The following is a 25,085-nucleotide window of genomic DNA, read 5'->3' as shown; positions in this document are numbered from 1 at the left end:
TTTAAAAAACAGTATAGTATACATCTTTAATGATCAACTATTAAGTACACACAATACGAATGTAATAATAAAATACGACAATTAATTAACTTAAAGAGTAGGCTTTTGCAACCAGTTGTAAGTAGAGTATTTTTTCAAACACATAAACTCAAGAGAGACAAGTCTCTGTATTTTGAATAAGTTTATGTTTATTTGCAAATATATTAAGGGTCGTTCAGTGCCATAGAATATCAAAATCAGGAGTTCCGGAGTGATGAGTTCTCATGAAGGCTGCGTGGACTTCTGGTTTCACAAGGTACTTCTTAACTGCCTCGTCCATCTTCATGGATGCCACCCAATTGGTCTGAAAAGTAACATTTTTAAGGTTAAATCTGGCTAATACGGCACTTAACACCGAATGACTTTGGAAAATCGATGGCTTCTAGGAGATGTATACAGTAAAAAGGATCAGTCATAAACAAGAAGGAAAAAAGAAATTATTTTAAACATTTTAGGTACTTGTCACTTTAACACTGAGGTACGTGACATATAATTGTTGGTTTTTTCCAAATTTTAATACCCTATGAAATTCCTGCTGTGTATGAATAGTCGTGTACGATGATTAGGCAACCATCACGTTTTAAAATGTCTATGTACATCTTGTAACGAATCTTGTGCAATAATCTTTTAACTGCTACAAATAATTTAAGAGGCGTGATTTTTTATTTTCCTTATACTAGGTCCACAAAAAGTCCAGAACATCATTTTATTTTACAAACAAGTCGAAGACGATGCAACAGAGCTTTTTATATAAAAACTTATATTAACAAATTTTCTTTTTTAAACAAATATAAGTTTTTCCCATCATAATACGAACAGCCCACAAGGAGTTGGAAGGAAATCTGAAGTGAGAACAGAAGTGGAGTATTAAATTAAATTAAAGGACTCTATTAGAGAATACAGTGCTGCTAACCCGATTTCAAAATGTTAATCCCAACCTAACTAAAAAAGCAGAGGTTTAAAATGGTTTACCTATAGTGTCAGGTGGCCGGTAGATAAGACATGGTAGTAAGAGGGAGATTATATTTATCATGAAGATTAGTTAATTATGTCAAACAAAATTTCGAAGTTCTGTAAGATTATCTGAGGATTTAGTAAAATTCTTTCATTATGTGTTATGTCTTTGACTATAGTCAATAGATATGTCTAACTTAAAGCTTGGTTGGTTTATTAAAAAAATGTTGTTTGTCAATGCTGTCTCAATTGAGTTAGAGGTAACGCGTAAATAATAGTTCTTGAAATCAGAGAAAGGAGTTATTTAGAGTCTTACATAAAATATATTAAAAACTATTAAACTAAAATTATTGAAAATAAAGCCGTGTACACAAGGCCAGCTAGAAGGCAGACAGGTTATGGTAATACAGGTTGAAATACAGTGTATTTCAAGTTGCCTGAGGAAGGTGGTCTGCCCACCAAATGGCTTTGTGTGAATGAGGCTCAAGTGCTACGTGATTGGATTTTACAAAATAATTAAAATACAAAATAAATATACAAACAAAACATTTATGCAAAATAATATTGTGTTTTAAATGGGGTTCATGGGCACTCACGTACCGTATTGCTAAGAGTACATGGATAGACCTACTGTTTGGGTTTTATTTAAGCTTGACAGAGTAATCTTAGATTGTTATGAAGTAACGCCTATTCCAAAAATTCCGCCACATAAAATATATTTTTATTGGCTATGCACATTAATTTAATAAGGAATAAATTATACAACTACACAGTGCTCGATTTGAGGGGGAACGCGGCGGAACGGAGTTCCGCTACCTTTCTTTCAGAAAGATAAAAATATTAGCATAAATAGGTACTAATCATATTAAATAGGTTCCAGTCCTGGCACCCCAATTTTTACAAATTGGGCACTGCACCTACGCTAGGTTAAAAATAGTAATGTAGTTCATTACTTTAGGTATCTACTGATCTCTTAACGTATTGACACAATTGAGTAAAACTCTATGGAATAAAGAATATGAATTTTGCATACTATAACTACTATAATAGTTTGTATTTTACGTAATAATTCTCACCAGTTTCGGCAGCTTATCCTCAGGGAGGACAAATTTATCTCCGTGAAGGAACTTGAACATTTCCATCCGCTCGAACCACGGCCAGATCATATAGTCCACCATTCCTGGTTGAGCTCCTGACAAATAATGATAGTTTATCAAATACTATACATCTTAAACAAGTAAAATGAATCATTGAGATGGTTCGGAAACAGAATCAATGACCAATAAGACAATTAAGGCATAGATAAAACATATGTTGCTTAGTCTATGATTAAGGTTCCTGGTAAATAAGGTTTTATCAGGAAAATGTATTACAGCTTATAACAGTAAAATATTTATGTGGTTTAGGAAACAAATTGAAATCACAAAAAACAAATAAATAGTAAGATCCCAAAGTTCAAACTGGAACAACTAAAATCAAAAAGAACAGCTGGCTCGAGATGTTATTAAATAAAGAGGTCTGCTACATCACACCACCTGATTTCAGTTACAGTGCTCGGCAAGTTGTGCAACTTCACTTTTAAAAATCTTGGCTTAGACATCCTCTTTAAAATGAGTTCATAAAAGATATTGTAGGAACTTGGTGAGATTAAGAAGAAAAGCGTAAAAACCGCAAGTAATATTTGATGAATTGTTTTACTTTGATTGAGTTTGGGAGCTAAATTATTTAAATAACTACTTACACTTTTGCAAACCTATCAGACACTTATTAGCCTACATAATTACTAATTATTGTGTAAAACAGAAGTTTTCTTTTTAATATTCAAAATAAAGAAGATACATGCATTACCATTTTGTTTACTTGTAAGTTAGTTATGAAATGCATTACAGTAAGTTACATTGAGTATTTGGTACTGAATAGTTTTGATAGTGATACTTTCAACTGTCACATACAGATTGTCTACATAAACATTGTCCTGGTTAACATGATTTTGAATATAAACAGGTCCGCAGTTTGCAAGTGACATGCTTTAAGATATATTTACGCCCCTTTTCACCCTTCCTTGAGGGGGAATTTTTCTCTCCCTATGAACCAAACCGGCAGCAGTCTATAAAAATACTGTCCTCACTTTATGTGTGTATGCTTTGTGTGGCACTTTGTCAACACAGCAACCAACAAATACAGTTAAGTTACCTCCAAAGTAAGTTTTGCCTCTGCTAGTTAACTCTTTGTCGAAAGCAGTTAGTTCCTTAACAATGGCCTCAAAATCCTCCAATGTAGCATTAGGGGAAGTCATTACTTTATAGCAAGGACTGGTAACCTGAAAATAAATTTGAAACGAATTAAACGAATAACATCTGTAAACAACAGTGTATTGAGGAATAACTTTTAAATGGACAGCACAGAAAAACTGTACCCTAAGATGAAACAAGTTATTTAAATATTATTCTAATAAATATTTTCTGAAAGGTACCTATAAATACCCCCGCCGCAGCAAACCTGCCGACTAAGCGAATTTCCATTTGTCTGAATTGATTTTCAGTTAAATATATTTTAATAACATTAGGTTTAACGAGTACCTAGGTTTGCTGCTACAAGGAAACTAATAAAGTGTGTTTTTGAGTAAAATGTTGATAGCTTAGTACAAAATAAATAAATTTACCAAGTTTGATCAAAATATATCCATAAACAAGCAAACTACAACATTTGACAATATTCTCCATAAGAATAACATGGGAATTTTAAATTTACAATTTTTTTAATTTTCTCCGTTACTAATAATCGAACAAAAATACTTTTATATACTAAATTATTTGTTTTTTTTAAGCTCTTTAAAAGGGTCTAAAGAGAAATCGGGAAATTTTGTGTTTTGAGGGTCAAAAGTGAGAAAAACCAATTTTTACCCCATAAAACCCCCCGTAAAGCCCCGTTCTCATGGTCCGATCATGCTGGTTCGCGAACTCATTCAAGTTTATCCCGCTTTACACCTTTAAACCAAATTTCATCAAAATCGGACAAAAATGACTCAAGTTATCGCGTTCACGGACGTATATATATATATATAAGTCTATATATATATATATATATATATATATATACATATATAAAAATTTGAACGAATGGTGTTTTTGGCCTCTGGGGACATCAAAATGAAAAAGTAAATCGGTCCCGGGTCTAGGTCTTACCGTGCCACCTACGGTAATAGCTACTTCCCTATAGGGAAATTCGCTAAAAGAAGCATTGTCTTATCGGTCAACAATTAAATAGGCTCAGCTAGAACATAAAACAATCAATATACGTTTGGGATATTTTTCAAAAACTGTATCAGAAAACTAATAAGCTTTTAAGAACCAACTTTAAATACAGTGAAGGAGCATTTAGTTATAATTTAACTTTGAAAGCATTGTTTGCTTGATGATAGAAATAAGACTTTGTGATTGGAAGGATGTAATATTTTTTGCAATTTACAAGCTATTTTACAAGCATCATAGATAATAAAACATGTATCGTAGTAGTTTTTAGGTACCAAGATTACCAATTTTTTAACTTGCTACTATTAAACTTGTTATCTAATTGCACAGGAACTAGAGAGAGTTACTCTTAGTTACTCTTAGAGAGAGTTAGTTTGGTTACTCTTTATGTCCAATTTTTTATATAGGCTATTGGACTTTGGATTCCAAAGTTTTAAATTAGGCCTAAATATTAATTTTTTTAAACCATTAACTTTTATAATTGGCTAACATGTTTTTAGGGAGGAGCACAAACGGTTTATTTACCTTTCCAAACGACTCAATGAGGATTCTGTCTTTTGCTTTCTGCAGGGGATCACGACTATGCAGAGGACGCTCAGGGAACTTTTCATCCAAGAAGTCAGCAATGATTAAACTCTCGTAAACACTTTGACCATCAATCAACAGTGCTGGAACCTTCCCTGATGGTACTGTTGATGTGTACCATTCTGGTTTTGCTTTCAAATTGATAAAAACTGGATCGAACCTGAAAGTATTTATTAATTAGTAAAATTACTAATTAAATTTATGTTTAAGATTTTGTGACACTGATGTCGTGAGAACTAATTTTAAATTCTTTGAAACTGCCGGGTTCTAACTCTGACCTTATCTTGCACGTGGCAGAGGATTTGATAGTAAAAAAAAATGTAAAAACACACATCAAAGCATACAAGATACAATGCTGCTAATTGTGTCATTCTATTCACAAAAAATGCTAGTAAGTGGCAAAAAGCCTTATTGCACCGTGTAAGCAAATAATTAGGGATTTATACGCAAAAACAGCCCTTAGTTAAAACCCATGCTCGTTATTTTAAGAGTTAGGCCTATTAATAGAAGAAGTCTTCAATAATATGTGACACTCTCTGCAGTCCAGTGTTTATAGAAAAAACTGTGTAAAACCTATTAAATTTTTCTCAAAAATTTACTACCGGTAATGTTAACTTTCATTGCAAAAAAAGGGTCTTATTGATATAAGAAAAGTAATGAACATTCTGAAAATTACAATAATTTGCAGAAAAATACCAACTGTATTTTTAGGGCTCTTATCGGGTACACTTTAGTTTATACCCCATACAGTAAGAATACCAGCATGGGTTGGATGTTTATATACATCAACATCCAGCTGATTATAAAATGAAACTGTACTAAGCTAAGTTATCCAAGCAAGGACAAATATTTTGAAAATTGTAGTTTAGGCCTATCTGTTATTTTTAACTGTTAGGGTATGGGAATCTGGATTGGTACCATTTCATCACTAATACTTAACCCTAGAAAGCTATCGTCATACAGCATGAAGCTAAGGGTATCAATACGTAAATTTGACGTACATAGGAATTGCATACAGTAAAGCATTGTCATACAGTGTGACGATGGTAAAAAGAGATATATCCAATCTTAGAGGTGATTTACATATCATGTAAAAAGAGTTATAGGAACAATTTAAGATTGGCTAAAAGACAAGCCTGTGAGCATTATATAGAGTCTGCTCCAAACAAATGCAGAGCAGCCTGGGATATAGTTAAGCAGGAGCAATTTGCAGTTGGCACACATCAAACTACACTAGAACCTGAACAGCTCAACCAATTTTTCATTGACTCTGTCACAACACTCTCAAATAACATTCCAGCCACAAATGCTAGTGTCTCTGAGTTTCTGGGCAATGGTTTGAAAGCAGTTGAGCCTTTTTATTGGCAACATATCACTCCAGAGGAAATTACCAGCATAGTTTCAAAATTCTCAAATTCTCGAAGCATGGATTATTATTGGTTGTCTAATTATATCATCAAAAACACTATTCATATCATCAAAGATCCCCTAGCCTTCATTTTCAACATTTGTTTGCAGCATGGATACTTCTCAGATCTTCTAAAAATTTCCAAAGTCATCCCTATTTTTAAAAAGGGAGACAAATCTTCTCCTGAAAATTATAGACCAATATCAATTGTTCCGATTTTCTCAAAAGTTTTTGAATCTCTGATGCACAAACAACTTGCTGCTCATTTTGATAAGTTTAATCTGTTATCTGATTCTCAGCACGGCTTCCGTAAAGGAAGATCAACTACATCGGCTGTCATGGAGATTGTTGATTACTCTTTAAATGCATTTGAGAGCAAAGAATCAGTTGCTGTGTCATTGTTAGATCTGAGCAAAGCATTTGATTGTGTTCCTTTCAACATCTTACTTGACAAACTTAAATTTTATGGAGTTCAGGATCAATCACTTAGCATATTCCGGTCATACCTGAATGGTAGGAAACAGTATGTTTCCATTCAGGGTGCTAATTCCAATGTTGTTGATATCAAAATGGGAGTGCCCCAAGGTTCTGTGCTTGGGCCTTTCTTCTTTATAATAGCCATAAATGATCTTCCAAAGAATCTAAGATCTGAGTCAGTAATATATGCTGATGACACATCAATTTTTGCTAAAAATTCGGACAAAATAGAGCTCTTCAGACAGGTGGGTGTGGCCCAGGGAGATGCATTGAATTGGTTTTCCACGAATAAACTACTTTGTAACCAAGGTAAAACTCAAAATATCATCCTCAGCACCTCTCTAAATCTGGATTTACAATCAGTCAAACTATTGGGTATTCATATCGATTCTAAATTGTCTTGGCATGTCCACATCAACAACCTTTGTAAAAAAATTTCACGGGTCAGCTATCTATTTTGGAAACTCAGGGAATCTGTGTCAGATGAATATCTCAGAATGACCTACTTTGGTTTATTTCAATCTCACATATCCTATGGGTTGGTTCTCTGGGGACATGCAACTGCTGTATCAGATGTTCTCCTGATACAGAAAAAGGTTCTTAGAACTATGTGCAGAGCTAACAGATTGGACCACTGTAGACCTTTACTTAAACAAATGCAAATTTTAACAGTAATTAACTTATACATACTACATATTCTAATTTACACTAAAGCTAATCTTCACCTTTTTCCCACCAGGCAAGAAATACATGAACATGAAACACGCAACAGGACAAAATTAGATATTCCACAGCACAGATTGACAAAATTCGGCATATCACACAAGGCAAATTGCATCAAATTTTTTAACAAACTGCATGAATCATCAAGGACCTGCACACCCAAAATCTTCAAAAAAAAGGTAACTGCTTGGCTTTTAGACAATCCCTTTTACAATACATATGAATATCTTAATACATGTATAGAAATTAGATTTTAGTTAGTCTTTATAGATATATGACAATCTGTTTTAATTAATTTCATTAATCATATGACAATGCCCATTTCATGTACATGATCAACGGCAAATAAATCATTTCATTTCATAAGGGTATCAATATGTAAATTTGGTATACTGCTGGCCATTTTTCTATACACAAAGGGTATTGACACGTAAGTTTGACGTATGCTTTCCAGGAAACCGACTAGCAAGGAAATAAAGAAATACACTACGACCCAACCAAGGCAGCCATCACAAGGCAAATGACTGCTGAGAGCACTGCTGGAAGGAGGGTAGCGTCGGTTGATGGGGTGTGGGGTGGGACGCTAAAAATAACTCCCCTTATGTCAAATTTACTTGCGATAAGTTACCCAACTAGGGTTAAGTAGTTTAACACATATTTTTTTTAACACTACCTAACTTTGTTCCACCCTGTACAAAATAAGTTAAATATAAATAAGTTATATCAATCTGAACGGATGGTGCTTGGCCTCTGTGGACATTAAAACAAAACAATAAATTGGTGACGGCCTAGGTATTACAATAACTTATAGACCTACGGCAATAACTACCTTACTAACTTACGAAATATTCTTTGCCAACAACGTCAAATGAGCTCGATGAGAATAAGGACAGAATCTCATGCTGTACAATCTCAGTTTCCCCTGTTGAAGGGGTGGATCTATAGAACCTGCAAAGATTGTAAATGTTATTAACACTCTTGTTATGTGGATATGAAATAAGTTATGTTCAGACTAGGCCCTACGATCATGTTTCACGCCAAAAAAGTGAATTTTTAATACAGTAGCCTAACAATTAGATTCAATTCATCATTTAACATGATTCTAGAGAGCATTCAAGGTTGATTTAGAAAATATGTAAGTTACATAACTCAAATTAGCATAGGCTACACTTGATAAAAAATAAAAAAAAATAAAATGTACCGGTAACTAAAATTTAGGTTAGGACATAAACAGAACATTTATTTGAAGTTCTCTACTATTTAATAGCCCAGTAAACACCACTACTCCGGTACTAAAACGTATAACCATTGACTGTATAAGTTAACTTAAGTTCAGTTAAATTGTGAACAAAACACTTCAGATTACAAGGTTTAAAAAAATGTTTATTTGAGACCAACAGATTTGTAGGTTATATTTCGGAATAGTCCAGTACAAATCCTGAATTAAAGATTCCTAAGATATATTTAGGCTCATTTTGTTGATTTGTATCAGTTAAAATATAATCAATTTCCCTTATTACATACCAATTGAGAGATGTTGATATTTCTCTGACATAGCGGCCGCGGAAGCTACAGAACGAATGCTTGACAGATGAATGAACGTAAAAAACAGCTGAAATGCCTTTATGAAACCCATGGCCGAAAGGTTATAAAATGAAAATATGCTTGGTCTATAAAATCATATGACCACTATAAAATATTGTATTTGAAAATTGCAAGAGCAAATAGCTGCATTCACGATTCACAGGACTGTATTACTGTATAAAGAAAGAGCTTGCAGCGAAATTGAGGACAAAGGTGAGGTTCCAAGGTCAAACTGCTCTTTTATATTTTTAGATTAGTATTATTCCACTAAGTCGTTTGACCTTACTCTCAAGACAAGCAACATATTTCCTTATTCTGGTTTTCTTTTCAATAAAACCAAACCGGTTTGCACAGCACGAGTCACTGTAATTAAACAAAATAATCAACCAACATATTCACACCTTATTTTTATAGTCAATGCTAAAAATGAAACAATAATTTAACATTGTAGTAGGAAAGTAAATTTTACTACTTTTAAGCGTTTGGTACACCGTCATTTTCACGCTATATATTTCATAGGTATACGTATACAATACAATAAATTAAATAGTCGCATAGGTAACTGTAATTCTAAAATTAGGTTGGCCACACTGATACACTATTAGAAAAATCGGTACGGTACGGTACAGACAGATGATCTAGAGTGCTCATGCATGCAATATCCTGTTTGTTTTGAAACTGTAAAATTTGAAATAATTTTAGTTGTGTAAAGATTTGTTTGTTGTAAGAAAGGCGTTTACCATGGACGGAACTCTTTACTGTAATGACAAAAAATGTCACAGATCTCTCACAGGTTCAGACAAAGCATGGATAACTAGTTGTAGCCATATATTTTGCAGAGAGCATTTTCCATCTGGACCAGCTTCTGTAAGGAAGTGCCCTTGTTGTTCAAAGGATTTGTCAGCAAAACATGATGTTTATGAAAAAAACCTAAACCCGTCAGACGCGTATCAATCGGTAGGTTGTTTAGTTTAAAATAATTAAAGAATCGGCTATAGCATTTATGTAGAGTTTTGCCCTTCATTTTTTTTTAATTAGCATGATATAACTTATTTAACATCTTAGAGGCTATTATGAGTTTTAAGATTTGGAAATGAACTTTTAAGCAGCTTAGTGACATCATTATTCGTGTCTTTAATCCACCTATCTATATTTTTAAGAAGGTAGGCCTAGTATAAAATATATTTTATTTATCAGTATCTATCTAAGTTAGTTCCTCAGTTATGTCTATAGATGCTTAAAAAGCTACATACTAAGTTACAGCAAGGATAAAAAGAACTAAATGTAGACCGTCAGCCGTGCTGCGGTTACCATAGGTGGCTGCACTTCACTTTAGGTTCTACATAAACAACCGAATGAAAATATCGATTGTTCGATTGTTTCATTCGATATATCGTTTGGTTAGTTAGGTTAGGTTAATCTTACATAACTAACCAAACGATATATCAAACAATCAATATATCGATCGATATTTTCATTCGAATGAGTGTAGGACCTAAAGTAAAGTGCAGCCCCATAAGTTAGGTTCTGTAGCACACCATTGGGAGCGCCATGTAGTTACGGCGTACATGCGCTATGTAACTACACGGGCTCCCAGCAGTGTGCGCCAGAACCTATGGTAACCGCAGCATGGCTGACAGTCTATTTTCAATTCTTTTTAGCGAATTTCCCATATAGGGAATAATCTATTACCGTAGGCTCTCATGGTAAGACCTAGACCCGGGACCGATTTACTTTTTTGTTTTGAGGTCCCCAGAGGCAAAAAACACCATCCGTTCAAATTCATATGTATATATATGTGTCCGTCAGCACGATAACTCGAGCAAAAATTATCCGATTTTGATGAAATTTGGTACAAACGTGTAAACTTAAACCTACATTTATTCGAACGAGTTCGCGAATCAGCATGATCGGACTATGGGAACAGGGTTTTATGGGGTAAAAATAGGTTTTTTTTGTTTTTGACCCTAAAAACACAAAATTTCTCAATTTCTTTCCAAACCATTTTATAAAGCTCAAAAGAACAAATAGTTTAGTATATTGAATCGTTATTATGCGCCTAATGGTTGCGGAGAAAAAATTGTAAATTTAAAATTCCCATGTTATTCTTATGGAGAATAAGTCAACTGTTGTAGTTTGCTTGTTTATGAACAAATTTTATTTGAATTTGGAAAATACATTCATTTTTTACTAAACTATTAAGATTTTACAACAAAAAAACTTTTTACCCCCCCCCTGTTGCAGCAAACCTAAGTACTCGTTAAACTAGTTATATTTAGGGGAAATAGGGAATAAAATGTGATATTTTAAAGGAGACATTTTAATGTAAATCCAATCAGGCAGATGGAAATTCGCTAAGTCTGCAGGTTTGCTGCGGCGGGGGTATTTTTCTATGGTTACAGTTTAAATGGGTCAAAATCTGAGGTACACAAAAAATGTGAAACAGCATTCCCCCGTAAAACTAAAAAATGTTTTATACATTTTTTAGATATTGAAAATTCAAACCCACGTTTTATATATAAATAAAGTTATAGTTTTGTCTGTACACATTGCTCAGAATTATACATATTTTGGGTTATTTTTACGTTTTATACATTAAAGAAGTTGAAACATGTCTTATCTCAATTTATGTCCGGCCCAGAAGGCATTTTACGCAGCCTACTCTCAAAGAAAACTAGAGTAGGACCGATTATGATTCTAATGGTTTGTATTCACAGGATTGGCGAGAGTGTCCTTAGCCATTAAAATATGGCCTCACTATTTTGGAAATAAAATAACGGACGATCTAAAACCCAATTTTGTGAGGTTTTTTCAAGTTTTTTCTCCATGTTTACTACATAGGTCATTTATGAAATACTAATAATCTGTTAAGAAATAACGTCATACATGAAATTACGAACAGCTGTTTTGTTAAAGATTCCTTTTTCTAGCTGTCACTTAATATGTTTACATAAATAATGTTGTTTACGAATACTGTGTAGATCCTAACCATTTCCGATCATGTTTGTAAGCAAATCCAAAACCAAGTGAGATTAATTGTGTGGCTTACATAACGGTTTGGATTTATCAATGATACTAATATGTAACTGTAAATTAAATTAAATAATTAGCCATCATCCAGGTCGGGAACCGGAGATTCTGTGTGTATCAAGTTGTACTTGAACTTTGAATAGGTACCGGGAAAAGACCGTGAATCAGTGTTATACAAGACTGGAAAACTTATCTTTCTATATAAATAAAATTAGAGTTTTATAAGTCACTCGTTAATTCAATTTCAATTGTTCTCGTTACATTCTTTTTAAGAGTGTTTTTATCATCTCAAAATATAATTTTACACTTTTGTATTACTTATCTATTAATTCCTATGTTGTGATACAGCACCTACCGGTAGCCTATCTGTCTATCATGAGCAGTAGCTTACAAAACTTTCTAAGGTTTAATATTTACGTCATTTATAGCAATACAGTGTTTGGCTAGTTATTAGTTGAGTTTGAGTGAGCTGTAATTTTAAACGTTGCCATTTGTACAACTGAACCAAAATAAATTATTTGAAATGTTATTAATTGCACAACAATAATGATTGTGCAATATTGAATTTTGTTGATAAAAATGCAATTGTTTTTATACTATATTGGATTAACCGTATTTTTAATTCCCCCCCCCCCCATTATCTCAGGTAATCGAGTATAGGCTACTTGATTGTATTTTAACGAGCTTTATGTCAACAAAGCGTTCTGGTCGCGGTGTAGCTGGACGTGTCTGTACCACGCGTTATCTTTATCTATCTCAGCAGTTGAGCCATTCCAATCCCTCCCTCTTAGATCTCACGTCTTGCTAATCTTGAATAATAACTTCATACACGAATCCTAAAATCCTATTTTAACTAATTGAATTCAATAGTATAACTATTGTCATTAATTAATCGACTTTCTATTAAGTGACTTCGTAATATTTTTGATTGTCGTCACGTTAAACACTGTTGCAATTAACTTTAGCCCCCCCATTTGAGTTTTTGCAACCCCCCTCCAAGAATTTCAATGACGCAGTCTGCGTCACAGCCCCCCCCCTTGTGGGCACCCCTGCCTTGTAGTCACCAAGCCTGTAATCACTTATTATTTTACCATGTACAATTTGGAACTAGCAATATCAGTTGTCTAAAAACATCTACAAAACGGGTTTAGTGAATTTGTAGTTTTAAAGAACTCAGATGGGCTATTTTCTGCAAGAAACAAAACAGACATATTATTAAACCTTTTATTAAAAGGTTTAACTAGTAAAAAGAGTTTGACAAGCATTTAGCAATATTTTATCCCTATAAATTTCAACAGAACAGTAAATAAAAAGTGTGTTTTATAATGGTGAATGTATGGGCTGCCAGTAGATGGTGGGGGAAGCTCGACCGCGCGGCCAACACTGAGCCAGCGATCCATGAGTTGTTTATATCGTTGAATTCAACCTCTAGTTTGTTTTCAATCTGACAGGCTATTCCTGTCACAGGAGGAGTCAATGACCATGAAGATAGCAATAATGTACCTAATAATAGCAATGATTCACAGGATGAATGATTTTTTGTGAGTTAGCCTGCCTGATCAGGAATTTCACCACTTGGTACTTAAATCCTTCCTGTGTATGTATGCCAAGTATACATTTTGTTCCATACAAAACTAGATTTAAGTATTTATAAGATCGGGACCAACATCAGCAAACTTAGGCTCTAGAATTGTAAAACCTTGTCCTCCAGATCGTAGTAGTCTACGTCATGTCAGGCACTGTTTTGGCTATTTAGATGAGTAAACCAAGTTTTCAGTATTGACTGTACTTCATAAGGTTTTATTATTTTACTATACTCAAGGATATTGTGGGAAAAAGGATTTAAACAAATTGTTTAGGTAACATGTTGTATATGTAAGCTACATTATGTAGCCTATATGTAACATATTAATGTAACGGTAGTAGTAAATTGCTTTATTCATTGTCAAAGTTAATGTTTTCAGGTTGCTTTAGCAGGATTTAGCCCTTCTACTATTCTGGAAATTGGATTTAACGCGTTGAAATTTTTGAATTTTCAATCTTTTCATGAGAAAATGTTCTTGCAAAGCTACATAAAACGCCAAAATGTTAAGTTGGCCAAGTCAGAAGTTCAACAGACCGAAAAGGAAGCATATTACCAAGCAAAGATTAATGAATTAAAAAAACTTATACAGCAACAAACACAAAAATGTGAAAGTGAGTTGACTCATTAAAACATTAACCTTAACCCCATGATTTGATAAGTTGATATTGTATATCTTGTACTAGTACTTTTAAAGCTGATAGTGTAATAATTTTTTAGCGTAAACTTACTTATTTTCATTTCAAAAATAAAGTATCTCATTTGGTTTTAAGTTTTAGGTGTGCTATACCTTGACATAAAACAGTATAATATATACTGTTTATTTTAGAAGTGCAGTGTCACATCTAAGAGGAATTTGGTAAAACATTTGTATTCACAATTTTCTGGCTATATCACTTTCTTTCTTTTACTGGCAAAATTATTATTGATGATGATATGTCATTAGCGATATGATATATTTATAAATTGGTTCCGTTTTGTTTTGTAACTGCTGTGTTATGACAATCCATAAGGCCCGTTAATTTAAAAAAATTTGAATTCATTTGTTGTTCTTATTTTTGAGCCTATTTTAATTTGGATTCTGCACACCTACAGAAAAATATCTTTCTAACAGTATGCATAGATTTTCTCTACGATGCACACGAGCTGAGAATAAGAGTTTTAAAGAAACATGCTTCCCTATTAATATACAGATAGATAGATGACCAATTGGACCATTTTCAGTTCTTTGCTAAACATTTTCTATAGAAAGAAAATAGTATTTATATGTTGTTCTTGAGTAGGCCTATCCTATACCTTTTTTCAAACTTTTGATATGGAAATAGAAAAAAATAACAATAGCCTACCAATTTGATTAAACCAAAACAAAACAAAAAATAATTACTAAAGTTAATGAGACAAAATGATAAATCTGAATGGGTAGTAATCAGACTTGAAACATCAGATATTTTAATGATCACAATTAATAATTCACAAATATTTACCATTTTATTTTTTATTCAGCCCTTCAGAGAGATCTTGATAACTATTTGAAGAAGACACATTATCTGGAGGAAAAACTACAACTTTCAAACAGGATGCTCCATGAGATTCGGGTATGAATAGTTAAATTAATTTCTTTTGCGGTTAGCCACAAACTATTATGGTCTCGTTGTTCTAACAAATAATTATAAAACGTCAAAACTAAATAGTTACTGTATTTATTATAAAATGGCTATCAACGCATGTCAGTCAGTGGTGCCCAGAGGGAGGGACAGCGGCACACTTGCGGCACAGAGATTTTTTTTTTGGGGGGGGATTTATTTTACATACCGGTATTCCCATTGAACTTATTAATAATAATAAACGCTGAACAAATTCCTTAGAAAATTTTTCCGATTCATAATTGTCCAACAATGTGATGGACTTCACAATCACAATGAGATGCTCTTAATTTCACCGCTATCACAGGAGGTGTTGATGACGTCTTCTCAACCAATGGGTAATGGTGAGTCGGTGGCTCAGTCGGCACAGTTATAGACATTGAAAAGTCACCAACAATAACAACAAGCAATTTTAACAAAAGCAAAATTTCTGGGGGAGGACCCCGAACTCCCCTATGGGACACCCCTGTTAGCCCCCCATTGACTAGGTCCTTGAACCACCACTGCTATCGTTTGTAGCTGAATTAATATTTCTGGTTTGGGTGCAGAGACTAATGCTCTTAAATGAGAGTCATTTTTATTGCCCGAATATCGTAACGATATCATTGTCCCCATAGCTTTTAGAATGGTATTAGAAAACAAATGTTCCAAATAAATCCGTCTTATTGACAGCATCTTGGCTGTTTTGTTTTAACTTTAGTAAATCTTTTTATTTTGGTGTTCAGAGGAGGCAGGTGGATAAGTTAGTAAATAATAATGAATAATAACCTAATCTGACAAATAATTTACAATCAAAATTATTGTTTATTAACGAACAATATTTCAGGTAAAATATGCAACTGGACGAAGGCAACATTTTCTTCACGGTGATCCAGTAGACCAGCCAAGGAACATGATGTACAGACGAGACGATGGCATCGGTAGAATGTTTTCCTCCCAGCAAGCTTGTGTGCCTAGCTCTAGTAAGTTGGTTAAAATGTAAAAAAATGGTGCTTTGCAGGGATGTTTTTTTAACCATTTATTTACAATAATAGAATAATAAGAAAATTTAATGTTGCAAAGAGTGGGCATAAATTGGTACCCAATTTTTAAACATTACAAGCTAATGGGAGAAAGTATGTGTCAGATTCCTGATACAGTGTATTTATTACTCTGTTATGTATTATGTACTCTGGGGCATATTTTTCTACGTTTCTTTTACAATTCTTCTAGTTATAATAAAATTAGAATTGTAAAACATGGCGACCGTGACAGGACCAGAAATTATCGAAATAAATCGACTTAAGAAACAGAGAACGGTAATCCGGAGATTGTTTACAACTCTTTTGCAAAGTATCTTGGACAAATTGAATTCTAACGACCATGATTACCCTGAAATCGAAGCAAGTATGAAACTATTAGAGAAAAAGAACGACCAACTTAATGAACTCAATGATAAGCTACTGGAAAAACTTCTCGAATCAGACTGTCCGGAGGAGCAACTCACCGAAGAACTCAGCGGATCGGATGAGTATTTAAATAAGTTCTTTCTTATAAAAGCTAAATTTGACAGTTTGACTTTGAAATCTAATGAGGATGTAGCTTCAAGTTGTAGTAAATCATGTTCAAGTAAACCGAATACCTCAAAAGCTAGAATAAAACTTCCTAAAATCGAGTTTGTTAAATTTGATGGAAATTTGAAAAATTGGCTACACTTTTGGAGCCAATTCCAAAAGATTCATTTAGACTCTGAACTTAAAGATGAAGATAAATTTCAATATCTTATTCAAGCTACTGAACCCAAATCTAGGGCTAGGGAAATAGTCATTAGTTTTCCACCTATAGCTGAAAATTACCCCAAAGTAATTGAATGTCTGAAGTCTAGGTTTGGGAGAGAAGACTTACAAACGGAAATCTATGTTAGGGAACTTTTGAAAATAACTTTTCAAAACTCTATTGAAAAGATTCCCATTTCAACTTTGTATGATAGGATTGAAACTCAATTTAGAGCTTTAGATACTTTGGGGGTAACTACTGAAAAGTGTGCAGCCTTACTGTACCCCTTAGTTGAGTCATGTCTCTCTGAGGAACGTCTTAGGGCATGGCAAAGATCACTTTGTAGTTCAGGGGATAAACCTATAGATCTTAAAACAAAGTTAGAGTCCCTTGTTCTCTTTCTAAAAGGTGAAGTTGAATCAGAAGAAAGAATAAGACTAGCTATGGATGGCTTTGAATCTTGTCAGTCGGTAAGTCAGCATAGGAGCGGTTCTATTAGGAATAAATCAAATTTGACACAAAGTACGGGTAAATCAGTAGGAAGACCAAACTTAAATTCACCTAGTACAACTAATGACTCTAGAATTCCATCCGCTTCAGACTTAGTTGATGTACCATCTAAATCAACTCTGAAATGTGTATTTTGTGAAGGTTCGCATGGTAGTGAGAATTGCTTTAGTGCTAGAAAACTCTCCTATGATGAAAAGTCAAATATTTTGAAGAAAAGGGGATTTTGCTATTTATGTTTGAAACCAAAACATCTAGCCAAATATTGCAAAGCCAAATTGAAATGCAACATTTGCGGTGGAAGACATGTCCCTTTAATGTGTAGGCAGGGAGTTAAGCAAGATGACAGTGGCAATAAAGTCTCTGAAGCCCAAGTTGAAAATTCATTATCTGCTAATACCAGATCAGAGGTCTTATTGCAAACGCTAAGTGTATGCATCAAAAGCGATGATAAGGTTAAGTTCGTGCGAGCGCTAATTGACACAGGATCGCAACGATCCTATATATCTCAGAATCTTGCAAAAGAAATGAAGTATAAAGCCATTCGAAAAGAGAGGCTACAACATTCACTGTTCGGTGGAGTTAGTAGTGAAGTTGAAGAACACACTTGTTATAGAGTCAGACTTAGTAACCCAGAGACCAACTACGCTTGCAATTTTGAAGTTCTAGATAAAATAAAAATATGCAATGCTTTACCCGTTGCGGGACTGGGGAATTGGATGAAGGAGTTACAGGAGTTAGGGGTAACAATTTCTGATACTCATTCAGGGCCAATTGATATTTTGATTGGTGCAGATGTCGCTGGAAAACTTTTAATGGATGAGCGAATAATTTTGAGTTCAGGTCTCGTTGCAGTAAGAACCTTGTTAGGATGGACCTTGTTAGGAAAGACTCCATCTACAGCAGTGGTATCTACAGAATCCCCTAACGTCATGACTACTCATACAATGTTGCTGAAGGACAAAACAATCTCACAGCTATGGGAATTAGATGTCATCGGAATTGAAGATCCGAATTCAAGGAAGAACAAGATTGAAGAAGAAGTTGAAGCTACAGAGTTTTTCAACAAATCTGTTCAGATCAATGATGACGGACGTTATGAGGTGCCTTTACTTTGGAGAGAAGGCCATCCACCCTTGCCGACCAATGTCAACATAGCGGTCAAGAGACTTGAATCAACAGTGAAAAAACTCCAGGAAAAGAAAACATATGATGTTTATGATGCCACGTTCAAAGAATGGGAACAAGAAGGTATAATTGAAGAAGTCCCATACACCGCTGACTTTGGTAAGTTGGGACATTATTTGCCTCATCGGCCCGTCTACAAGGAAAACAGTACAACAAAGGTAAGACCTGTCTTTGATGCATCCGCTAAGGAGTATAATCAACCTTCATTGAATGACTGTCTCAGTAAGGGATCTAATTTGATTGAATTAATTCCTTCCATTCTGTTTCGCTTCAGATTAAAAGAAATAGGTGTCATTTCTGACATTAAGAAAGCTTTTTTGCAAATCAGTTTGTCTAAGTCCGATAGAGATTTCCTAAGATTTTTGTGGTATGATGATGATGGAAACCTCAAAATTTATAGACACAAAAGAGTAGTTTTTGGTGTGACCTGCAGTCCATTTTTACTGGCAGCTACTATTAACTATCATTTAAGTTTTGCTATAAGGGGAAATGGATATTCCAAGCCTTATGTCGAACAGCTCGTGCATAGTTTCTATGTCGACAATTGTGTAACAAGTGTGAGCTCTGAAAGTGAACTGAATGATTTCATTTCCCAAGCAACTAGTTTATTTTTAGATGGGAAATTTGAACTTAGAGGGTGGGAGTTTACTGACAAAACTCTCTCACCTACTACTCAACCTGTTGGTGTATTAGGTATGCTGTGGGACAAGAGAACTGACGTGCTTAAACTTAATGTTGATTTTCTCAAATCAGTTGACTTACAAGTAGTTACAAAGCGTAAAATGCTTTCTATTACTCAAAAAGTTTATGATATTGTAGGGATATCTTCCCCAGTAACACTGCTCCCTAAGATTCTATTGCAAAGGACTTGGTCCATGAAATTCAAATGGGATCAAGAGGTTTCAGATGACATAAGATGTGACTTTCTAAAATGGTTCAAAGATCTGGGATATTTAAGTGAGATTAACATCCCTCGTTTTTTCGCTGGGGAGGATGGTACTTTTAGTTTGCATATATTTTGTGACGCTAGTAAATTCGCCTATGCTACTGTCGCATTTCTAAGGACTGAGGCCAATGGATCAGTCAATCTTCATTTTGTAGCAGCAAAGTCACGAGTAGCACCAGTGAAAGACCTGTCAATCCCTCGACTGGAACTACTAGCAGCCACAATTGGAGCCAGAATTGGAAGGTCAATCTTCGATAGTCTTAATATCTCTGATTTAGAAACACATTTTTGGAGCGATTCAACCACAGTCATATCTTGGATTCAACGAGAAGACAATTGGGCTACTTTTGTTTGGAATAGATGTCAAGAAATAAGGTCATTATCTTGTAAAGACTCTTGGAGGTATGTACCTGGAAACCTAAACCCCGCTGATGTAGCTAGTAGAGGATGCTCAGCTAAGGATCTAGTTGATTGTAAATGGTGGGAGGGCCCTCAGTGGCTAAGACAGCCTCCAGAAGAATGGCCAAAAGTTCACATGATTTACAACGACGAAGAAATCCACAGTGAAAAGAAGAAAGGAATCGTATCAGTTTGTACGAATTCTGAAGAAACTAAGTCAGGCTGGTATTATAAATACTTCAGCAATTTTGAAAAGATCGTGCGTATGGTAGCATGGATAAATAGATTTTATAATAATTGCCGTAGAAGTGAAAAAGTAAATGGTTCCTTAACCCTGAAAGAAATAGAAAAAGCTGAAGTCAATGTTTGGAAACTAGTCCAGAAAGAGAGTTTTTGTGGACTGAAAGATGCTAAACTTGCAACATTATGTCCTTTTGAAGATAAGAATGGTTTGATCCGTGTAAAGTCGAAGCTTACTGACAGAAAAGACCAAGAAAACTTCAGGACACCAATAGTAATACCATCGAAACATCCTGTTGTGCAAATTTTAATACGCTCTAAGCATATCAAGGCTTGTCATGCAGGAGTTCAGTATTTATTAAGCATTTTGCGTGAAGACTATTGGATATTAAGTGGGCGAAAAACAGTAAAATCTGTAGTATCGTCTTGTGTGAAGTGTCTAAGATACAAAGGGAAAAGTCTACAAACTGGGCCCATTGGTCTTCCAGAAGACAGAGTAAAAGATGCTGCAGTATTTCAAATTAGTGGTGTCGATTTTGCAGGACCAATATATTTGCGAAATGGTCAGAAGGCTTGGATATGTCTGTTTACCTGTGCTGTTTATCGCGCAGTTCATTTAGAACTAGTTTCAAGTTTGTCAACTAATGCATTTCTACAGGCTTTGAGAAGATTCATAGCTAGAAGAGGCAGACCCTCAATTGTATACAGCGACAATGCGACAAACTTTGTTGGCGCAAACAATGCCTTTACACAAGTTGACTGGGATAAAATCCAGGAATACAGTTCGGTCCAGCGAATTAAATGGAAATTCAACCCCCCTTCATCACCTTGGTGGGGTGGCTGGTGGGAGAGATTGATAGGAATGATGAAGCAACTTCTTCGAAAATGTTTGGGCAACTCAAGTTTAACTTATGAAGAATTCCAGACTATCCTTTGTGACTGTGAATCAGTTTTAAATGCACGTCCCCTCACATACATCTCTAACGAAGTAAATGACTTAATACCTTTGACTCCAGCAATGTTCTTGACTGACATTAAAGAAACTGGAACACCTGATGTGGACAAAATTAATCACGGAGAGTTGAACCGCAGGGTCCGGTACTGCCAAAAGTTAAAAGAAGATCTGAGAAAGAGATTTCGGAGCGAGTATTTGGGAGCACTAATGATGAAGTCGAAAAAGTCAACAAGGGACATACAAGTTGGAGAAGTTGTCATTGTGGAGACGGACGACAAAAGACGTCTAAATTGGCCTTTGGCAGTTGTAAAAGAACTCATACCGGGTAGAGATGGTAAAATTCGTCTAGCAAAACTCAAGACGAATTCAGGAATAATTTTGCGAACTATCCAAAAAATTTACCCTCTTGAAATACAAAATTGTGAGAAAGAAGAGTTCCTGCTAAATGAAAAAATTAAGAACAAAACGAAGAAGGATAATAAAGTGATAGATAAGAAAACTGTGACTAGAAGTGGACGGATGGTTAAACAACCAAAACGGTTTCTCCAATAAAAACCTTGTGTTGAGGAACAAGTTACCTTACGTTCCTCAAGGTGGGAGTATGTGAAAATGACTGATGAAGTTATGATCGACGCTCATGTTTGACTGGACTTATACTTAATATTTTATAAATTTGAAAATCAGCTGTATTTTAATTGTATAATTTTGGCAGTTGATTTATGTTGACTTTTTGTAAGTTTTCTAGAATAAAAACAATTGAGAACAATTCTAATTTTATTATAACTAGAAGAATTGTAAAAGTTTCCATAATTTGCAAATCAGTTCTTTTAATTTCTTAAGCATACAGCAATGTATCAATTCAGTTTTTTTTTATTTGACAAGATTTATAAAATGTTCCAGTCATTTTCTTGCATTATGATCTGTATCCATACCCAGGTTCGCTAGTAAATAAATATCTACCAGATAGTAAATGTTTCCTTTTTTATCCGTACCAAATCAGTATAGTAACTTAAAAAGTAATTCAAACTTAAAAACATGTGCAAATTAAAATATATTTAACTAAAAACATACAAATAAGCACAGGATGAAAATTAAATTAACATAACATTGAGGGGCCCTGAAGCGAAGCTTATCATATTACTGTATATTGAGCTAATTTCATGGTACCACACACATCTTCGGGTGAGCTCTTTAAAATGACACAAAAACGTCAAGATCGATTAAAAGCTCTAGGAGTTCTGCTATAAAATAACCCCTATCAAAATAACTATGAATACATTGGACATCAGAATGAAAAAGTATAATCAGTCCTGAGTCTAGGGTTTTCCGTGTTGCCTACAATAATAACATCTTCCCTATAAAGAAATTCACTAAGAATAAAAGTTATATTCTTGATCCAGAAGATTGATGGTTGACTGATCAGGAATTATTATCATAATTGAGATGTTGGAACTTATCAATCTAATTGCTATTAAATATTGATAATGCACAGATTCAGATAATGATCAAACAATTTACTGTTTTAAGTTTTATTTTGGTTTCTTTTAGGAGTGAACGAGCATTATAATCATTCGTCAACTTCAAACAGAAGTTTCAGCGATAGAATGAGTCTCTCCCAACAATTTTGAAAGTTGTTAGATAATGTAATGATTTGTTAATTAATAAGTAAGAAATATTTTGTTATCATTGCCAAGAGTAGAAGTAACTTTTAATTTTCCACATTTGTTAGGTTTAAGTATAATTATTACTCTCACAATGAGATACTAATAGTTTTTTTATTTAACAGTATGTAGCAAACTCGATTTTAGTTTAGTTACACATTTGTTAAGTTTAAGTAAAATTATTACTCTCACAATGAGCTACAAATGTTTTTGGTGTTTGAGGATATGTAGTAAACTTAATTTTATATTAGTTGCACACTCGTGAAGTTTAAGTAAAATGATTACTCTCACAATGAGATACTAACAGTTTTTTTATTTAACAGTATGTAGTAAACTTGATTTTAGTTTAGTTACACATTTGTTAAGTTTAAGTAAAATGATTACTCTCACAATGAGCTACAAATGTTTTTGGTGTTTGACGTTATGTAGTGAACTTAATTTTATATTAGTTGCACACTCATGAAGTTTAAGTAAAATGATTACTCTCACAATGAGATACTAATGGTTTTTTATTTATTTAACAGTATGTAGTAAACTTGATTTTAGTTTAGTTACACATTTGTTAAGTTTAAGTATAATGATTACTCTCACAATGAGCTACAAATGTTTTTGGTGTTTGACGGTATGTAGTAAACTGTTGGGTTGTAAAAAGTTATAAATGTCTTAAGAAACCTGAAACCCCTTTTCTTTTTTTTTATGAATAATGATTATTAGAGATAATTTTAAATAAAATTAATAACAAATTTTTAATTTTTAATTCCTTAGTGTTCATGGAGACTTACTAAGCTGGGACTTTGGCAGAGCTACAGTAGATTGGCATAGATAGATACAAAACATAAGTCAAAATTAAGCCTTTATTGACAGCATAGCAGAACTGCTACCAGTGGCGTAGCCAGGATTGGAGCGCACTAAAGCAGAAATTGCTTTAACCCCCCCATCCATATCATTGAACATCACCTTACATATATATTTATTTTCCTCTTCATGGTCTTTGCAGATGTTTTGTTAATAAGCACTTAAAACACAACTTACGTCAATATATTTTTTTAAATTCACAACAAAACAACGTAAATGTACAACAGTTAGTTAAAATATTTTGGCACTCCATTGTCCACCATGGTGCCAAAAGGCCAAAAGGGTGGTGGTCTCCATGGTTTGGAACACTATGAAGGAACTGTGAGTGTTGGGCTGAAAATAGAGTGCCTGTATACATATATACAGGGGGGGGGGGTCTTTTTCTTGCGATATGAAAATGGAAAAAAAATTATACTAAGAACCATCATCCAGCAGTTTGCATTGGACGAGGCAGTGAAGAATCACCGTAATCTTCTCTTGTGTTCTTTCCCTGTGGGGAGGCACAGGCAGACCAATTAGATAAATTTGTAATTTTCTCTCAATTTTACTGTCCCTGTTATTATTTTGTTGTTATAACTTATTAGTTTTAGTTATTTTTAATTTATCTATTGACCAAAGCGGCAATGAAGGATGTTTTTATGCAAGAAGAGACGTGTGAGTTGTGACTTATCTAGTTTTATCTGTGGGATTTAGCTGTATTTGACAACTTGTAAAAAACAAATGTCTGGTAACAATTTTTTTCAAAATTAAGCACCAATCTACAATTAATTATTATGTTTTACTAGTACTACAGATTCAATAAAGAATTCTTTAAGGGTTGAGTTAGTATAGTAATGCAGGGTTGAGGAAAGTTATTTCACATTAGTTAACACCTTCTATAAAAATATTTATTTCATTAAACATAAATAGAGTATAAAAATATACAAGCATAAATTTATTGGTAACCAAACCAACATGAAAAAATCTTTTCCAAAACATTGAATACAAATTTATCCAAATCTAGTTAATTACCAAAACAGTAATTCATTAATTCCAAAGATGTGCTCCAGTAAATGACCGGCTGTTTAAATAATTATTGGTAAGGATTTTTATTATAAAATGAGTATTGAATTGTACATTAACATTTTAACTATGAAATTACATATAATATATTGCAGTGTCCAATGCTTTCATCAATAATCAAAGAGCCAGATCAAATACAACCAATCTTGCTTGTGCGAGACACTATAGTGAGAAGCTTGAAGAGAAAGTGATAGGAACATTTAATTTTGTTTACCTAACCCGCCATGTTAAGCTTCGCTAT

The 25,085-nt window shown here is 33.9% G+C and overlaps 2 protein-coding genes across 2 annotated transcripts; one reads left to right on the top strand and one right to left on the bottom strand.

Annotated features, from left to right (window-relative positions):
* Positions 1–9,245, bottom strand: LOC128994362 (pyrimidodiazepine synthase-like). Its single transcript, XM_054418888.1, has 6 exons — positions 8,962–9,245; positions 8,280–8,385; positions 4,770–4,989; positions 3,187–3,313; positions 2,070–2,185; positions 1–343 (listed from the first exon to the last, which is right to left on the bottom strand). The coding sequence occupies exons 1-6, from the start codon at positions 9,071–9,073 to the stop codon at positions 215–217; spliced, it is 810 nt and encodes a 269-aa protein (XP_054274863.1). The 5' UTR covers positions 9,074–9,245; the 3' UTR covers positions 1–214.
* Positions 9,246–9,719: 474 nt separating this feature from the next.
* Positions 9,720–23,027, top strand: LOC128994363 (E3 ubiquitin-protein ligase CCNB1IP1-like). Its single transcript, XM_054418889.1, has 5 exons — positions 9,720–9,978; positions 14,016–14,247; positions 15,137–15,228; positions 16,103–16,238; positions 22,815–23,027. Exons 1-5 carry the CDS (start codon positions 9,763–9,765, stop codon positions 22,892–22,894), a joined length of 756 nt encoding a protein of 251 aa, XP_054274864.1. The 5' UTR covers positions 9,720–9,762; the 3' UTR covers positions 22,895–23,027.
* The last annotated feature ends 2,058 nt before the right edge of the window (positions 23,028–25,085 follow it).

The sequence above is a fragment of the Macrosteles quadrilineatus genome, unplaced genomic scaffold (assembly GCF_028750875.1).
Source record: "Macrosteles quadrilineatus isolate MER2022 unplaced genomic scaffold, UCM_ALF_1.0 Scaffold_5__1_contigs__length_97177068, whole genome shotgun sequence".
Classification (NCBI taxonomy): domain Eukaryota; kingdom Metazoa; phylum Arthropoda; class Insecta; order Hemiptera; family Cicadellidae; genus Macrosteles; species Macrosteles quadrilineatus.
The sequence above is the reverse complement of the archived record's forward strand: the minus strand, read 5'-3'. Positions and strand labels throughout refer to the sequence as shown.

Bases quoted from the DNA above. Each gene is read 5' to 3' on its own strand.
- LOC128994363 (XM_054418889.1), top strand. From the start codon at position 9,763: ATGGACGGAACTCTTTACTGTAATGACAAAAAATGTCACAGATCTCTC. The intron at 9,979-14,015 runs GTAGGTTGTTTA...TAATGTTTTCAG, and splicing joins CGTCAGACGCGTATCAATCG to GTTGCTTTAGCAGGATTTAG. The intron at 15,229-16,102 runs GTATGAATAGTT...ACAATATTTCAG, and splicing joins GGATGCTCCATGAGATTCGG to GTAAAATATGCAACTGGACG.
- LOC128994362 (XM_054418888.1), bottom strand. From the start codon at position 9,073: ATGGGTTTCATAAAGGCATTTCAGCTGTTTTTTACGTTCATTCATCTG. The intron at 8,386-8,961 runs GTATGTAATAAG...CAATCTTTGCAG, and splicing joins ATATCAACATCTCTCAATTG to GTTCTATAGATCCACCCCTT. The intron at 4,990-8,279 runs GTAAGTTAGTAA...AAATACTTTCAG, and splicing joins TTGTTGGCAAAGAATATTTC to GTTCGATCCAGTTTTTATCA.